Here is a 19974-nt window from a genome sequence, read left to right as displayed (position 1 = left end):
CCGACCATGCTAAGCTCCCTGATCCCCTGTGGAAGGGGGATTGTCAAGTCTGCCAGGCACTGTAGGAGCAGGGAAATGCCGCCCCACGGCAACGGGACAAAGTACCTGAACCCTGCGACAACATATAGAGATATAGAGGGATCGGAATCCTGGACACTGGTGCTGGGCAAAGAAACAAAGACATGGCTATGAATGCGAGTAAGAAGCACACGCACACAGCAACCAACCGCGTTGAGAGGAACACCTCATCGTGGGGAAACCCTGCGCCAGATGGGTGCCAATGGAGCCATCCTATTCTTGTCTAAGGCAACAGAGCAGGCACATGAGCCACCCTGCACAGGAACCCAGTAAAGATACCTGGAGGCATAGGGGGTTGAACTGACTGTGTCACCCCAACAGGCCCCATGACAGAACAGAGGTGCTCAACCACCGCAGACCTTTAGAAAAAGATCACAGGAAGGTCCGAGGCACACTCCACCGACGGAAGGGAGGGTGGGCTCTACACGTGCAGAGGACCTTAGCATACGTAGGGACACAGACATTGTTACCTCACGATAGTCGTGGGGTACCAAGACTGCAGACATGAAGGAAACAGCAGACATCCAAAAGTCCGGCAGTATGGAAGACAGACACATCACCCAATGGTGTGTCACAACCATGCCCCTAGTAGACCAACGTGGCACTCTTAGAAAGGGGAACAAAGAGTGCTGCTGTTGCTGTGGAAGGCCATGGAACCTGCAGGAAATGCCCACACCCCATCTCCTAATGGTGCGACACACCAGGACTGCTGTCGCAGATGACAGAGATGGAGGATGTATGTGGGGCAGGAACATGCAGACACAATCTGACTTACAGGTATAAAAGTCCAATGAACCCACAGAGACACACTTTTTGGAACTTCACCTGGAAGGAGTCACCGGACTGCAGTCGCGGGAGCGGCAGGAATGGGGGAGGTGACCTGGTGGGTAAGAATGCCATGCAGACACAGTCCGGCTATCTGGCATAGGGACCATGTCGACACTGGGTCCCACATTCAGAACCACACACTAAAAGTGAGTTACCAGCCTTAAGCCGTGAGAGCGGTAGGCATGTGGAGTGGGACCTAGTAAAGCAGGGAACACCGTGAACCAGCATGTGGTGCATTGTATAGGGCCCCTGGAGCAACATGGGGAGACCCACTCAAAACTAGCCCTTGGCAGTGGGTTACCTGAACTTTCGCCATGGTGTGGGAAGTGTATGGTAGTTGACCCGACGTAGAAGTTAACCACGCGGACAGCCGTCCGGCTGACTGGTAGAGGATTCCTGAACGCACAGGAACACTCCTGCAAACCCTCCCACAGAAAGTGGGGCACAGGAGTGCGGTCAATCTGATGGGCGACTCAGTGGTGTAGGAGACCATGCAGACTAATGGTTGGTTGACTGGCAGCAGTCCCTTGTGCATGCAGGAACCCTCTGACAGAGTCCTCACACCATCAGTGAGGTACTGGAAGCCACAGCCATGCACAAGGCAGCCCAGAGATGGAACACCGACTGTGGTGGAAACCATGCAGACAAAGGTCTGGCATGACGAGTGCCCCTTGAGGCACTGGTAATAAGGGGACAAAGTCAGATAGACAATAACTGTGCCCCTTTGACGCATGTGGAAGGGCATTGAAGCCTAGACGCCATGGATAGCATCCCCGTCACCCTGGGAGATTGGGGGAGGCCAAGGAGCCTTGGATTGAATCCCCGTCACCCTGAATAGGGTCCATAGGACAAGCCAGGTCACTCCACCGGCACCACGCGCTAGCAGTGAGGTACCGGAACTTCAGCCGCAGATACATCAGCCCTAGGAGAAGTGACAGGAGAAAACCATGCAGACCACTATCTGGCTTACTGGTATGAGTCCATAGCAGACAGCAGTTCACTCCAGCGGTCACCTCACACGAAATCCAACCACTTTGTGAGATGAGTGAAAGGTAAGACTACTGTCTGGCCTAATGAGAGCAGGTCCAATCCATGGCCACGCAGGGACACTTCCACGGAGACCTCGCACTGGATGTGGGGATCCGGTGCAGCAGCCACATACACTCCCTAACAAGAGTGAGAACCCTGCCGAAAGTAGGTATGTCAGAGGCATACCTCAACTGACTCAATGTAATGTGCCATATCAGGTCCCATACAGGGTGATGGAGAATAATAAAGGGGCCCCCGTATACAGTCAAAGAAAAAGAGCCCAGCAGATATTAAGCTGAAAAGAACAGATAGTACAGGCCAAGGCTGTAATTTTGTGTCCCTACAATGGAAAATAAGGCACAATTTAATTATAGGCCACAAGAGGGCGCCAAAAGCCACTAAATGGTCTGGGAGACCAGCAGCAGAGATACACTTTTTTTTTTTTAATACACACACACACACAGTTAACATGGCAGGAAGGAAGCGTGGGGAACAAGGTGCCCTGTGCTGAATCTGTCCACATGATCCCCAAAGGTACAATGGGCTAGTAAGCCCACACCATGTCCCTCATGCAGGGACACTGTTATGCTGTTATAGCAGTGGATGGGAGGGTGGATCGTTGCACCTAGAAAAAAAAATAAGGCACCCAGTGCACAGAACGCATATAATATATATAAAAACTCAAATGGGGGAGACTTATCAAAACCTGTCCAGAGGAAAAGTTGCTGAGTTGCCCATAGCAACCAATCAGATCGCTTCTTTCTTTTTTCAAAAGGCCTCTGAACAATGAAAGAAGCGATCTGAGGACGGGATATGAGGGTTAGATATGAGGACAGGATATAAGGACGGTATATGGGGACAGGAAATGAGGACGGGATATGAGGTTGGGATAAGAGGAGGGGATTTGGGCAGGCTGTGGAGTCGGAGTCGAGGAGTCGGACGAAATTTTGGGTACCTGGAGTCGGAGTTGGCAAACAATGCACCGACTCCGACTAAATTCAGATTGGAATAAAAAAAAAAAAAAAGCAAGTTTAAATGTCCCAATTCACAAAAAGTTATAAGTAATGGCTTCTCTACTTTAAGAATAAAGACCAATGCATTCCCTTTAAACATGACTATGGGATTCTAGGGAAATCATGTTTTATAATAAATGCCCCTTCCTGGATCCTCCTACTACCCTATCTTCAGCAGCAGATCAGCACACAAAAAGGAGAAGGCAGCAGCTTCTGCCCAACTACCTCTCTCTGCTAGAAGAGCTTAGAAGAACTTGGTGGAACAGCTTCTTGGATTCAACTGTAAGTGTCTATAAATACATTTGCATATTAATACAGAGGAGTCAGAGTCGGAAGAACAAAAAAAACTGTGGAGTCGGAACATTTATCTACCGACTCCACAGCCCTAGATTTGGGGACGGGATATGAGGGCAAAAGCTTCCTCCTCTGTTGCTTTTCCTCCCCCATAAGGATTAGGTAGGAAAAACCGGGCAACGCTGGGTACTCAGCTAGTTAGCATAATAAAAATGAATATTACACAAATATGAAGAGGCGGAGATTGATAATAAATGTACATTTTAATTAATGTCCCATGTAAACAGAACAGATTTGTTTAACCTGCTGACAGTTTCCCTTTAAAGTGTTCAGTGTTGGTCTCCCACCTATTCTACAAAGAACTGCGCAGAGAAAAGCAGCTTACGCTGGGCAGTACAGCTGCCGAGAAAACCATACAACACCCAGAAAGTTCCATGCACAAGCCCATTTTTTGATGAATGCAATAGAACTTGCTGGGCATTGTACTTGCCTTACCTGATAAGGGGTGGGGCTCATTGTAATGTATGTGGTATTGGGGGGGGGGTATAAATTCTGATGCTGCATACCATAAATTTGCTAAAACTTTGTTGAACTGTTTTTACCCATAGTAAGCCAAAAATAAAATAAATCTGAACTTAGAGAGGAAGTGCAGACTAGACAGTTTACAGATGTGTCAGTTATATCAGTCTGAGCCGCTTTGATTAATCTGGTGCATTTTAAGTAATAACTATCTTAGAATTAGACAGTACATGGGTGTGTGTTTTGGTCTGTGGCATTTGTGGACATGGCCTTTTCAGTGGGTTTCCACCTACTGATCTTACCTTGTGTTGCAGTTTCTGGGACAATAATTTATGATGTAGGAAAAAGGCCTTATTATAGCAGATTAGGTGTAAACATTTTATTACAGGCCTATTGCAGTATAAGTGGTTTCCCATAGGACTGGTGGTAAATCTGCTCATGGGAAAAAGTCAAGATTATTCAGTATTTTCAATCTGGAATTCAAGTCAATGCAAACCCAAGTTTGGCTATTGTATCTATTACCGTGAGAAATCAAATAATAGAGTATTAAAGAAGTGATTGAATATAATACTGGTGCATCAGACATACATTATATATTTATGTATAGTATCGAGAAAAAAGTTATGCTACACCAGAACTATGAAGTAGTTTACATGTAAATGTACATGCATATATAGGGCCAGATTTATCAAACTGTGTGAGAAATTTTTTTTAGTGATTTTCCCACAGCAACCAATCACAGCTCAGCTAACGAGCTCTGGTAAAGTGAAAGCTGAGCTGTGATTGGTTGCTGTGGGAAAATCATAAATTTTTTCTCTCTCACATAGTTTGATAAATCTGGGCCATTGTGTATATATATTTCATGTATATTTGTGTATTAGAGAGTTTATATTTCGTTTATATTTCATCTAGTGTAAACGCCGCTCCTGTTCCATGCACAGTCTAGTGCAAAAGCAGCCCTTGTTCTGTACACAGTCTAGTGTAAACGCAGCCCTTGTTCCGTGCACAGTCTAGTGTAAATGCAGCCCTTGTTCCGTGCACAGTCTAGTGTAAATGCAGCCCTTGTTCCGTGCACAGTCTAGTGTAAATGCAGCCCTTGTTCCGTGCACAGACTAGTGTAAATGCAGCCCTTGTTCCGTGCACAGTCTAGTGTAAACGCCGCTCCTGTTCCATGCACAGTCTAGTGTAAATGGAGCCCTTGCTCCGTGCACAGTCTAGTGTAAATGTGGCTCTTGTTCCGTGCACAGTCTAGTGTAAACGCAGCCCTTGTTCCGTGCACAGTCTAGTGTAAACGCAGCCCTTGTTCCGTGCACAGTCTAGTGTAAGATAATAAAATAGCAACAAAGTATCGGGGTATAAATATATCAATAAGACATACAATATGTCTTCCAAAAATTGTTAGACAACACACCAAGAGAACGGAGTCATTGAAATAGAATTAAAACATGATTGCTTTTATTAGTTACATAAAAACATAGAAAAGGGGAAAGGACAAACTAACTGTGGGAGGTTAGACTAAAAGGGGCGACACTACCTGCTCATGTGCATAATACTACAGTTCAATAAAGGTGCATGGTGCATTAGACAAGGTTCGCCGCTCCTGTTCCATGCACAGTCTAGTGTAAATGGAGCCCTTGTTCCGTGCACAGTCTAGTGTAAACGCGGCCCTTGTTCCGTGCACAGACTAGTGTAAACGCAGCCCTTGTTCCGTGCACAGTCTAGCGTAAACACAGCCCTTGTTCCGTGCACAGTCTATTGTAAACGCAGCCCTTGTTCCATGCACAGTCTATTGTAAACGCAGCCCTTGTTCCATGCACAGTCTAGTGTAAACGCAGCCCTTGTTCAGTGCACAGTCTTAGGGATCGACCGATTATCGGCTTGGCCGATATTATCGGCCGATAATCACGATTTTGGGCGGTATCGGCAATTACCTTGCCGATAAGCCGATAATGCCCCGCACCGCCCCCACCACACCGCGACTGCCCCCTCCGATCCGCCGCACTGCGACCGCCCCCCCGACCCCATTGCCTCCCCCATCCCCAGTTTTATAGTTACCTGTTCCCGGGGCCCACGCTACTTCTGGCTCCTGCTGCATCCTGCGTTACGCTGTGCGCAATGACGAGTGACGTGCGCGACGTGACGTTACCGTCAGTGCGCACAGTGACAGCTCAGGAGGACACCACCAGAGCCAGATGTAGAGTGGACCCCGGGAACAGGTAATTATAAAACCGGGGATGGGGGAGGCAATGGGGCCGGGGCGGTGCAGTGGGGGGTGCGACGGGGTGCGGCGGTAGGGGGCGCGGAGCGGTGCGGCGGCGGTGATAGGACTAAGGACCCCCGGACAGGCAGTGGGAGAGAAGCAGGTGGCGGCCTATGGCACCGCAAAAGCCACAGCATGGAATTGATTTAAAGCGCCCGTTTTAAATCAATGATCTGCAGCGGTGTCGCGGGGGGATAAATAGACGATAACTTATACCGGAATATCGGTATAAGTTATCGGCTATCGGCCCTAACCTCCACCGATTATCGGTATCGGCCCTAAAAAAACGAAATCGGTCGATCCCTACACAGTCTAGTGTAAACGCAGCCCTTGTTCCGTTCACTGTCTAGTGTAAATGCAGCCCTTGTTTCGTACACAGTCTAGTGTAAACGCAGCCCTTGCTCCGTGCACAGTCTAGTGTAAACGCACCCCTTGTTCTGTGCAGTCTAGTGTAAACGCAGCCCTTGTTCTGTGCAGTCTAGTGTAAACGCAGCCCTTGTTCCATGCACAGTCTAGTGTAAACGCAGCCCTTGTTCCATGCAGTGTCTAGTGTAAACGCAGCCCTTGTTCCATGCAGTGTCTAGTGTAAACGCAGCCCTTGTTCCGTGCACAGTCTAGTGTAAACGCAGCCCTTGTTCTGTGCACAGTCTAGTGTAAACGCAGCCCTTGTTCTGTGCACAGTCTAGTGTAAACGCAGCCCTTGTCCTGTGCACAGTCTAGTGTAAAGGGAATCCTGTAAGAAGTATCGTGAGCATAGAGTGCATTTCTTGAAGTGTTTTTATTTTCTTCTCTTTCCCTGTCTGGGAGAAATACAGGCGGAGAGTGGGTGGAGTAGTTAATTAATTAGTAGTTAATTAGCAGCTGATAAATTGCAGCTGTTTGCAGCCAGCTAGCCCATTACATTCACTTCCAGGCAGTAAAGAGTGTGAAGTATACAAGTGAGTGGAAGTATAAAAGTGAGAGGGACTTAAAATTAAGGGAGTTTAACCTGTTGGGGGACTAAGGGTGTACAGGTACGCCCTTGCTCCCTGGTACTTAAGGACCAAGGGCGTACCTGTACGCCCGTGGGACTTCCGGTCCCCGCCGCGCACAACATCACAGCACATTGCCCAGGGTGGTCCTGAGACCCCCCCCCCCCCCCCCCTCGTCGGTCATTGCTGTTATTCGCCGGTCAATTTTGTCCGGCGAATCACAGCTTTTTACGCCCGATTGGGTCACTGGTGACCTGATCGCCCGGAAAATAACGGTGATCGGCACTGTCAGAGCCAATCATCCTGAAGGATAGGAGCGAGGTGGCAGGGGTACCACCTCCTCTTATCCCCTGCCACTGGTCGGTCAGGACTGACTGACAGACGGCAGGAATGTGAGGGGGGTCAAAAGTCATAATCCCCTGCTCTGTCTGCCCCTGGAAGTCTGAGAAGAGCGTGGTGATGGCTGGCTGGCTGGCTGCGGGGGTACCTGGCTGCAGTGGTTGTGAGCATGACCAGCGGCAGCGGCGCAGGTGACCGGCGCAGGTGAGTGATCTTCAACTGTGGCCCCCTAGAAGTTTCAAAACTACAACTCCCAGCATGCCCAGACAGCCTTTGGCTACAAACTGTGATGCTCCAGATGTTGCAAAACTAAAACTCCCAACATGCCCAGGCATGCTGGGAGTTGTAGTTCTGCAACATCTGGCTCTCCATATGTTGCCGAACTATAACTTATAGAAAGCCTAGACAGTCTGGGCATGCTGGGAGTTGTAGTTTTGAAACTGTAGGGCCACAGTTTGGAAACCACTACACAGTGGTCTCCAAACTGTGCCCCTCCAGCTGTTTCATAACTCCACGCATTTTCCTCCCCACAGCGCCGCCATCTCCTGCTACCTGGAGCCAGCGCAACCTGTCCTCTCCTTATCTACTAAATACCACGAGGTGAGCTCCGGGGGTACTGCCACAGCAGGGAACGCTGATTTAGGGGACCCTCTTGCCACTGTCTCTGTTACTAATCAAGCATTGACTGAGTGCACTATGCGATATGCTTATATTGCTGCGCACCTCTTTCTTACAAAACATTCATAAAATGGTTAACCCTATACAAACCTCAGTCCACGCATTAGGGACTAGGGTCGACCACATTGAGCATAAATTTGGGAGTTTGCCAACTCCCATAACGCTCTCATTGATAGCAGGGATGAAATGGAGGAAGAAATGTCAGTCCTTAAACTCAAAGTTGCAGACCTGGAAGACCGCAGCCGTCGCAACAATATTAAACTGCGCGGCATCCCTGAAGCAGTGGCCCCTGCGGATATACCTGAGTATGTCAGGTCCTTGATACGTACCACTTTGCCTGACTGCCCTCCACAGGAACTTATAATTGATAGGGCCCACAGGGTCCCGCGACCGAAACATCTGGAGGATTCTGTCCCTTGAGACGTGCTCGCACGTATCCATTTCTTCCACGTAAAAGAAAAAATTATGGAATTTGCTCGCCGTAACAGCGGCCAACTAGATCCGTACCATAGGATTGCAGTGTATGCGGCCCTGTCTGCATTTACTCTACAAGCATGTAGATCCCTACTTCCTATTACATCAGCCCTCAGAGCCTCCAAAGTGATGTACCGCTGGGGATTCCCGGTATGCTTGCTGATCAAACATGAAGGCGCTATGCATGTGGTTTGTACCCTCACAGAGGGTGAAGCTCTTCTGAAATCCTGGAACATTGATCCTGTTTACCCTTCCCGCTCTCCTAAGGACTCCCCCCCTAGAGTTATTGAAGGGGACTGGTTCACTGTCTGAACTGTCTGGTGATGGCTTTGTATCACTGGGTTGTTTGCGGGCGGCAAGGTCCTGTCCAAAGGGCTCGGTTCCGGCAAAGACTCTAACCCCCACTGGATGTCGGATGGCTCTTGCCTAGGCAACCCATCCTACATGCTGTTTTGGCTATTTTTGTTCTTTGTTTCTTGTTGTTCTGTTTATGTTTATTCTTCTCATAGTGAAATATTTTTCATCCATGGTCCTCGTGCTGTACACGTAGGTAATTTGGCAGGCGCATGCTGGCTGGGAGATGCGCCCTGCTACTCTGATAACCATAACAAGCTGAGAATTTCTATAGTGATGTTTGTTCTGTTGGTATGTCTATAACACTCACTAGCCTGAATGTGAATGGCCTGAACACTCCGTGTAAAAGAGCCCATCTATGGAAGGAATATGACATACTATGTGTACAGGAGACTCACCTGCTAGCTAAAAGACACCTTTCGCATTCATCATCCTGCATTTTCACATCTTTTCCATTCTACTTTCAGCTCAAAATCCAGGAGTATTAATAGCAATTAGGAACACAGTGGCGTTTTCTCTGCATGAAGTGGTGGCGGACTGGATGGGGAGGTACGTAGTACTCCACTGCACCATTAATGCTACTAAACTCTCGATTATCTCCCTCTATGCCCCTATTAAGGGACAGGTATCTTTCCTGAAACGACTGATGAGGATGGTGGGAGACTCAGCCTGGGGACCTTTGATTCTCTGCGGGGATTTCAATACTGTACCAGATACTTCCCTTGACTCTACATCCTCCTCACGTCTCTCCTTCACCTCCTTTTCTTCTTTCCTCACCACTTTTGATCTTTATGACATTTGGCGCATACAACGCGCCTCGGAACGGGCATACACTTTCTTGTCGAGAGTCCATAATTCCTACTCCCGTATTGACCTCTTTTTAGTGGATAGGAATCTCATAAAACACGCAATATCATCAGATATAGAGAGCATTAAATGGTCGGACCATGCCGCCATTATTTTTAGAATTCAAGACAGTACGGTTACCCCGCCAACCTATGCTTGGCGCAATAACCCCTACCTCTGGTCCCATCCAGAATTTGCGGAATGTCTGAAAAGGGACATTACGGAGTACTTCTCTCTTAATGAAGACTCTGTGAAAGATCCCATTTTATTATGGAACTGCCACAAGGCTGTTATAAGGGGTTCTTGCATCAAATATAGCTCCATACTAAAGAAAAGAAAAGAGCAGGATCTTAGCAATATTCTGGCCCAACTAAAACTAGCTGAATCTGCTAATCAGCAACACCCCACTGCATCCACTGCAGCAGCAGTCCACTCCCTATGGAGAGACTTGAGGTGCCTCCTACTGTCGTCGTATGAAAAGACGCACAGGAAACTTCCGGCGAGATATTACTCACAAAATAATAAATCCAGCAAACTTCAAGCCAATCGCTTAAAGTGCTGCCGGGAGAAGTCTCGCATTCCCTTTCTTTTTCACCCGATCACCAATGCTAAATTATACACCCCTCTAGATATCTCTAACACCTTTAGTGCCTTTTATTCTCACTTGTACAATTTAAGTGACTCCATCCCCTCCACTCCTGACATCTGACTATCCAATCTTATCTGAGCAAACTTCAGCTTCCCATATTATCTCAATCCCAACTGTCATACTTAAATCAAGCTATAACCCTACCTTCCTACCTTAGATTATTAAAGTAATTAAGTCTCTCCCGAGGTGTAAGGCCCCAGGCCCTGATGGGTTTGCTGCATCTTATTACAAGGCCTTCTGCAAGGTGATAGCTCCTCACTTGTTGGGTTTCTGCCGGACAGCTACTGCCACGGGACGATTCTAGCAAGAAAACCTACAGGCTATCATTACTACCCTGCCTAAGCCTGGGTAGTAACCCTGATAAGCCCCAAAATTTTCGCCCAATCTCTTTGTTAAACCAGGACATAAAGATTTTCGCGAAACTCCTGGCGTGTCGACTTTCACTGGCGTTACCTTTCCTGGTTCATGTAGATCAATCTGGTTTCTGGCTGGACGGCAGGGCTTCGACAACACAAGATGACTTTTCCATGTCTTCCAACATCTAGAAAATACTACTACACCAGCAGTGATCATGGCCTCGGAATGCGGAGAAGGCATTTGACAGACTCCGATGGTCATTTGCCTTCTCGGATCTGGCCGCAATGGGGTTTACGTGCAGTATTTTATCTGCGCTCTCCTAACTGTATTCTAGCCCCTCGGCGAGAGTATTGGCCAACGGGTGTCTGTCCGACCCTTTCAGTATCACCAATGGTTCCCGTCAGGGATGCCACCTTTCTCCTCTAATCTATATATTGTCTATGGAGCCCCTGGCGCAAGCTATCAGGACGGATCCTCGGGTGTCAGGAGTAGCCATTGGAAACACTAACCACATTATCTCATTATATGCGGACGATGTAATATTGTCACTTACCAACCCTGCCAATTCCATCTCAGCAGTGTTAGACAATATACAACGATATGGGACATTGCCCTACTATCTACTTAATAGCTCAAAAATACAGGCCCTCCCCATAAACATCCCCACCTGCCTTCTATCCTCCCTTCAGCATACATTTTCATTTGATTGGCATCCTACGAATCTGCAATATCTAGGCATCTATTTATCCTATCCCACCATGTCATTATATGCGGATAACTACTAACGGCTACTACTGTCTATTAGTTCTGACGTAGAACACTATGCTAAATCAGAGATATCCTGGACTGGAAGAGTGGCTACCTTTAAGATGTTCCTATTGCCAAAATTTCTTTATCTCTTCCGCACCTTGCCTATGACTCTTCCTTCCTCTTTTTTCTCTAAAGCACAGAAGATTCTATCGTCTTTCATCTGGGCAGGAAGGAAACCCAGGCTGGTCTCTCCCATACTCGCTAGATCTAAATTGATGGGAGGTATGGGCTCTCCTAACCTCTATTTTTATTATATCTCCACTTTAGTGTCTATTATCAAGCTTTGGTGGTGCAGTCCGAGAAGGGTTCCATGGTTGGAAGTTGAAACCTTGAGTGTTGCTCCATATTTCCTTAGGGATGACCTCTACGCCCCCTTCTGGTCAGGCCCACTGCCAAATAGTGAAAGCGGCATATTCTGCCTGGGCATATATTATTTCTCAGATGGACAACCCAGTGGGCTTTAACTCTAAGGATCTACCGCTCTCTTTTATTCAGGCCCAGATCCCGGACCTATCAGTTTGGGTCGAGAGGGGTGTCACCAATGTTAGGCACATGCTAGATCATGATTCCCTACTCCCTTTCTCAGAATTGATAGTGAAGTACAACATCTCTAACAAAGACTTCCATAAATACCTACAAGTTAGGCATTTTGTACAACACCTTACCCCAGCCCCGGGGGACCTAGATGGTTCTGCTACTAGGTTATTAGCCCCCTCCCAAAAGGGACTTAAACCATTTTATAATGCCCTCATAACATATCAGAACAACATTAAGCCCTACCCCCTTCGTGTATGGGAAAAGGATTTACGGATCACCATACCTTTACCCGAATGGGAGAAGGCTTTCAAACACATGCATGCAGCCCTAATGTGTTCCTCCCACATAGAATCAGCTATGAAAACGTTCTTAAGATGGTATTACATGCCAGACAGATTAGCAAGGATTTATCCTGAAACTTCCGAAAGGTGTTGGAGGAACTGTGGAGCGAAGGGCACGTTACACCACATTTTATGGGATTGCACACATATTAGTCCTTTCTGTACTGCCTTCTTCACATTACTGAGGACAGTTTTGGGGGACAGTATACCCTGGTCACCACAATCAGCCCTTTTATTCCTTGACCTTATCCAAATCTACACGGGATTTATACTGCAAAATGTGCATAATAGCTAAAATAGCGTTAGCGTTTCACTGTAAATCTAGTACTGTACCATCTATAGAGTTAGTGATCAATAAGATTAACACCACTTACTCTTGAGAAAATCATAGCACTGGGATCAAACACCTTTAAAGCCTTCCAAAAAATATGGGGTTGCTGGATTATGTCCTCATATTGTATAGATATATAATATGTGTATCAACAATTAGAGATCTATGCATTTGTCAGTGCTGTTCACCAAAAACATTACACCGCTAGTGTATTGTTTCATATTCGCTCTGTATTTACACTGGAGTGCACGCACCATTCTTATGTATCAATAGTTATCTTTTTCCAATTGGATTAGACCTGATGTTTACTTGTAACAACCAACCATATTCAACTTCAATGTGAGTTTACTTTCAGTTTGTTGTTCTTGATGCTCGAAAGCAAGTTACAATGTACTACGCATTACCTGCTTGTATAGATGCTTCACATGAAGCAGTCAGTCTTGTTAAACATTTTGAAAAACTTTTAATAAATATTATTTACAAAAAAAAAAAAGCAGCTATTTTGGACTTTTTTTTTTACGTTCACGCCGTTCACCGTACGGTATCATTAACATTTTATTTTAATAGTTAGGATATATACGCACACGGCGATACCAAATATGTATATAAAATATTTTTTTTTACACTTTTTGGGGGTGAAATAGGGAAAATGGGACAATTTACATTTTTATTGGGGGAGGGGGTTTTTTGCATTTTTTTTACTTCTATTTTTTACTTTTACACTTTAATAGTCCCCATAGGGGACTATTTATAATAATAATTCGATTGCTAATACTGTTCAGTGCTATGTATAGGACACAGCACTGATCAGTATTATCGGTGATCTTCTGCTCTGCTTGATCACAGACCAGAGCAGAAGACCCCGGGAGACGGCCGGAGCAAGGTGAGGGTACCTCTGGCCGCCATGCTGGATGATCGGATCGACACGGCAGCGCTGCGGGCCATCCGTTAATCCATTTAAAGTACTGCAATGCTGCAGATGCCGTGATCTGTATTGATCACGGCATTTGAGGTGGGATTATGTATTAAATAGGAGAACACTTGGGACGACTGACGTGGAAAAGGACAAGGGGTGCATCAATAGGGGCATAGATGCCCACGACAAGGAAATAATTCTACCGCTGTACAAATCACTAGTCAGACCACACATAGAATACTGTGTACAGTACTGGGCACCAGTGTACAAGAAAGATATAGTGGAGCTGGATAGGGTTCAGGGATGGGCAACAGGGGTAATACGGGGAATGGGAGGACTACAGTACCCAGAAAGATTATCAGAATTAGGGGTTATTTATTTTAGAAAAAAGGAGGAGGAGGAGACCTAATAACTATGTATAAATATATCAGGGGACCGTAAAGAGATCCCTCCCATGATCTATTTATACCCAGGACTGTATCTATAACAAGGGGGCATCCTTTAGGTCTAGAGGAAAGAAGGTTTCTACACCAGCACAGACGGGAGTTCTTTACTGTAAGAGCAGTGAGACTGTGGAATTCTCTGCCTGAGGAGGTGGTCATGGGGAACTCTGTAAAATAATTAAAAGGGGTCTGGATGCATTTTTAGAGAGTAATGACATTACAGGTTATGTATAGTAGATCTATAGGGACAGAAAGTTGATCCAGGGATTTATTCTGACTGCCATATTTGGAGTCGGGAAGGAATTTTTATCTCTAGTATGAGGGTTTTTTGCCTTCCTCTGGATCAACTCAGTAGGGACTCATTAGGGACATAGGATGAACTTGATGGACTTTGGTCTTTTTTTTAACCTTATGAACTATGTTACTAAGGCTATGTTTACAGAACAGAAATTCTGCTATTTCACCCATATTCCGTTCTCGAAAGCTTGCTGCAGAATTTTTGCAGAATTTGAGTGGAATTTCTGTGTATTCAAACCCAAAATTGAGTTGAGTTTCATGGGATTACACATAGAATTCTGCAAAATGTAATGCCTTATGGACACAGCCCTTTTACAAGTTATATAAACTTGTAAATTACTTCTGTATAAAAATCTTAATCCTTCCAGTTCTTATCAGCTGTTGTATGCTGCAGAGGAAGTTGTATAGTTCTTTTCTGTCTGACCATAGTGCTCTCTGCTGACACCTCTGTCCATGTCAGGAACTGTCCGGAGCAGGAGAGGTTTGCTATGGGGATTTGCACCTACTCTGGACAGTTGATGACATGGAAAGAGGTGTCAGCAGAGGGTAGTGTGGTTAGACTGGAAAGAACTATACAGCTGCCTCTGCAGCATACAACAGCTGATAAGCTCTGGAAGGATTAAGATTTTTTATATAGAAGTAATTAACAAATCTGTTCAAACTTTCTGGCATCAGTTGATTTGAAAAAAATAACTTGTTTTTCCTCCTCGCCTTCTAAGAGCCATAACTTTTATTTTTCCATCCACAAACCCACATGAGTGTTAGTTTTTTCGCACAAACAATTGTACTTTGTAATGCCACTTAATTTTACCTTAAAATGTACGATGCAACAAAAAAAAATGTTTGGGTGGGAAATTAAAAAGAAAACCGCAATTTTGCAAACTTTGGGGGGTTTTGTTTGGAGTCGGTAGATAAATGTTCCGACCCCTACTCCTCAGTTTTTTGTACCTCCGACTCCTCTGTATTAATATGCAAATGTATTTTATACATTCCTTGAAGGAAAGAAAGGCAACATACATGTCACAAAGATATCAGTGACTACAGCACTGATGGGACACAGTCAAGAGAATACACAATGATATAAGTGACTTACAGGCAGGGCCGGACTGGAATCAAAAATAGGCCCGGGCATTCTAGAATAAGCAGTCAATTTTTTTGGTGGAGGTCCAAATGCTGGGACCCCCGCCAATAACCTTGGTTCTCCAGCTATTGTAAAGCTAAAACTCCCATCATGTCTGTAGAATATGTATTTGAAGAGAAAAGCAAAGACCGGCCGGGGGCGCCTAGTGTGTTACCGCAAATAAAGAAGGAATGATGAGGTAGAGGCAGGTGGGCACAGGTTGCCCGTAGGTAATGGGTGCTCACCTGGAGCGAGTGGAAAACTTGTGTATCAACCCACCAACCGGGGTAACAATGCTGGAGACAGCCGCCGAGCCAAGGGTTCAGGAAAGGGATTGCCAAACCTGGAGGAAGTACCATGGAATGATGCAAAAAAAATCCTGTGGTTTCCAGTGTGGAAAAGAAGGATCGGACCAGAGAAGTTATGTGGAACAAAGCTGGACCGCTTTATTGATAATAAAGCAAAGTAAACAGGATAACGCGTTTCGGGAGATAACGCCCCCTTCTTCAGATCAGTGATAGTGCTATGCAGTACATACAGGGTTTAAATACAGTTACATTTGGCACCAAAATAAAAGGGGGAGGGTCCAAACTACAATACAGTGAATAAAGCATCACTTGCAGAAAAACAAATAATTGACATTAGCATGAATAAAGACAAGTAGAATCAAGATGAGAATACAATCCAGATGGTGACATGCAGGAATGACATGCCAGTGTAGTACAAAAGTGTTGGACAGCCGGGGACCTCCGTGGTGCATCCGGACCGTGGGCGGAAGTAGTTGTCTCTAAGGAAGCGTCGCTAAGGTAGTGGTGGCCGTGTCTGAGAGCAATGGTACGTTGTCATAGAGACTTTTGGTTGTTTTAGAACAAAAACAAAGCTTATCTATATGAACCAAAAACTAAATCTGTAAAACCTAGAAATGGTTTATATTAATCTTGAAATGTAGTTATAGGCTTAGCAAATGCAAATCAATTCAATGTAGAGTTCTAAGGAAGAGAATTGCCTCTGCCAGATCCTCTTTCATAGAGGCTCTTAAGTCAGACTTCATTATTTTTAGGGGTGAAAATAATCTTTTGACACTGACTTGGGAAGGTGGCATTGCAGTAACTATTTAGTAAGAGTCGGTGCATTGTTTACAAACTCCAACTCCAGGTACGTTTTTACGCAGTGCACTTTACGGTGAAACGGACATGTTTTCTCCTAGGACTGTATTCACCTTTTCCAGCCCACCGGAGCACTTGAAAGCCGCAAGGTTCGTGCAGAATCGAAGTACTGTAACTTCGCTCATCTCTGGTCAATACTATAAAATGATACCCATGTTTACATGCTTTTCAATTATTGTACTACTTTTCAAAAAACAAGCTTTTTAAAACATTTAAAATGGCCCTAGTCACGTGTTTGATTTTTTAAAATACTTTTTATTCAATTTTTTGCTGGGATGTGATGTGACCAAATTTCATAGATTTTAGACTTTCTTATTTTTTATGGAAATCAGAAATTCTGTGGTAGAATTTCCTCACTGGAGTGTGCAGTAAATTTTGCAGAAACCCGCCCCTGGTCCGTGTACAGGCTAATATAGACGCCGCTCCTGGTCCGTGCACAGGCTAATATAGACGCCACTCCTGGTCCGTGCACAGGCTAATATAGACGCTGCTCCTGGTCCGTGCATATTCTAATGTAGACGCCGCTCCTGGTCCGTGCAAATTCGAATGTAGACGCCGCTCCTGGTCCGTGCATATTCTAATGCAGACGCCGCTTCTAGTCCTTGCACAGTCTAGTGTAAATGCTGCCCCCAGTCAGTGCACAGTCTAGTATAAATGCATAAGTATAAATTTATATGTTGGAGCCAGTATATAGTATACATTTTATTGTATGTGGGTGAGGCATCTATATAGGTATGGCACACATGGGTGGATGCACAGGGGCCACATGATCCTCTATTGCCCAGGGGGCCCCATGAATTGTCAGTCCCCCCCTGATCTTATGTCTCTATGACAAAAGTCAAAAGTGATAAGGACACTTTAACTTGCCCGTTGCAAAGTAAAACAGTTGTCATTGCTTTTCCAGAAGGTAATCTTATCTATATTTCATTATATAATATCATATTGGCATACAAAACTTACTTTTCGACAGGTTTTTCTTGAATGTCTGCCTTCAATATGGACCCAGAATGGGAAACCACGGGGGTTTTACTGTCAAAGAAATCTAAATAAAGATGGATGACACATTAAGTTATATTGTACCTTAGTTTATTAGACAAAAAGACAGCTACACTACTAGTTTATTTCCTAAACAGCATAATGCTAACACCTAAACAATATAAATGTATTCTTTCCTGAAATAAACACTTTACTTTAAAAGGGTATTCACATAACACTCTGGGCATGAAACTGCAACTGGTCCTATTCATCTCAATAGAGCTGTGTTGCAGTTCCTCTGCACGGTTGCTGGCTGGGCACTGCTGTGCACGGAAAGGCTGTACAAAAGGTCCATATTATTGCCAACAAGGCCAAGGTTAGCAATGGTTGAGGTAAAGGAAAAATTAAGGGCACGTGGCCAATTTATTTCCTTATTTCAAAGAATGTACAATAAACATACTTAACTGGTTAACGACCAAGGAAGTGTATACATGTCCTTGTGCCGTTAACAGGGTATGGCGCGGGCTCCCAACTCGAGCCCGCTTTATACCAGCCGGCCCTCAGGTGCTTCTTGTAGCTGACCCTTTAGATTGCCGCTGTCAAAGTTGACAGTGTCTAAAGAACCCTGTAAACAATCCTTGGTGGTCCATTTCTGAGGTAGCCGGAGGGCTTACCCCTGCTCTGGCGCTGGTCCCGGCTCTCGCATTGATAAAGCCTGGTAGGACCAGGCTTTATCAATGGAGCGCATATCACGCAGATCAATGTGATTCTATGGAACCACATTGATCTGTATGAGGAATCTAATGATTCCTTCTAAAAGTCTCCTAAGGGGACTAATAAAGTGTAAAAAAGGGGGTACTAACCGTGCTGACAACTTATCCCCTATCTAAAGGATAGGGGATAAGTTGCCTGATCGCGCGGGGTCCCGCCGCTGGGGACCCCCGCGATCTCGCACGCAGCACCCCGCTCTCATCAGGCCCCGGAGCGAACATCGCTCTGGGTCTGATGACTGCCGATCGCGGGGCCGGAGTATCATGACGCCACGATCACCGATCCCGTTATCAGACCCGGAGCAGCTGGACCCCACGTGATCAGGCAACTTATCCCTTATCCTTTAGATAGGGTATAAGTTGTCAGCACGGTAGTACCCCTTTAAGCCCTTCCTTATATTAAAAGTTTATAACACCCCCTTTTTCCAAAATTCCATATAAAAAATATAAAAACATATAAATAAACATGTGGTATCGCCGCGTGCGTAAATGTCCAAACTATAAAAATATAACACTAATTAAACATTAATTAAACTGCACGGTCATCAAATAAAATACCAAAGTCCAAAATTGTGTATTTTTGGTCACTTACACTCTAAAAAATGTTATAAAAACTGATCAAAATGTTGCATCAAAGCAAAAATGTACCAATTAAAATGAGCCCTCATGCCGCCCCGTATACAGACGGGGTCAGAAGAGGACAATTTTAAACATTTTTAAACACAACATTTTGGTGCATGTAGTTATAATTTTTTTAAAGTAGTAAAATAAAAAACCTATATAGATTGGGTATCATTGTAACCGTATAGACCTACAAAATAAATATATGATGTTATTTTTCCCGAAAAGTGCACTGCGTGATATCAGAAGCCCCAAAATGTACAGTTTTTTTTCCAATATTGCCCCACAAATATTTTTTTTCTTCGTTCGCCGTAAATTTTGTGGTGAAATGATTGATGTCATTACAAAGTACAATTGGTGGCACAAAAAATAAGCCCTCCTATGAGTCTGTAGGTGCAAAATTGAAAGCGTTATGATTTTTAGAAGGTGATGAGGAAAAAACGAAAGTGCAAAAACTGAAATACCTGTGGTCCTTAAGGGGTTAATATATTATGGATTTGTGTCTCTTATGGTTGTAGCCTACGAATAAACATAGTGTAGCCAGATCCTGCAGTTCCACATCCTTTCATCTGTCCCTTACTTCAAGACCAAATGAGTAATTTCCTAATGTTTTAATAGGTAAAAACATTTTATAATTTGTACTTTTCTTTAGAAGGAATGCCAAGGGCATAATAGGGAAATAATCATATGACAGCAGCCTTTGTCAGATCCCGGTTGCCATAGCAATTTATAAAATTCAAGAACTGTGTTACTGATGGGTTGATAACGGGATTCCATTCCTATTTTTGGTGCTTTCAGGGGAAGGGGTTAAATGGCCAGTGTGATGTCAGCCATGGCCACTCTATAATAGTACAGCGGTTTGTGGAAATCACCTGCTTACTGTGCATGACGTGTATAAGGAAGGGGATTCTGACCAAGTAGCATTTCAGTATCTGATAGTATAGACCTATTACATCAC

General features: G+C 44.9%; 1 protein-coding gene across 1 annotated transcript in view; it reads right to left on the bottom strand.

The window, feature by feature from the left end:
- Positions 1-19974, bottom strand: part of ZNF830 (zinc finger protein 830) — a 42586-nt gene that overhangs the window by 7645 nt on the left and 14967 nt on the right. The window contains exon 6 of the mRNA XM_056520762.1: positions 17611-17692. Coding sequence (XP_056376737.1) covers positions 17611-17692 — 82 coding nt within the window. The remainder of the gene's footprint in view (positions 1-17610; positions 17693-19974) is intronic.

The sequence above is a fragment of the Hyla sarda genome, chromosome 5 (genome assembly GCF_029499605.1).
Source record: "Hyla sarda isolate aHylSar1 chromosome 5, aHylSar1.hap1, whole genome shotgun sequence".
NCBI classification, from domain to species: domain Eukaryota; kingdom Metazoa; phylum Chordata; class Amphibia; order Anura; family Hylidae; genus Hyla; species Hyla sarda.
The sequence above is the reverse complement of the archived record's forward strand: the minus strand, read 5'-3'. Positions and strand labels throughout refer to the sequence as shown.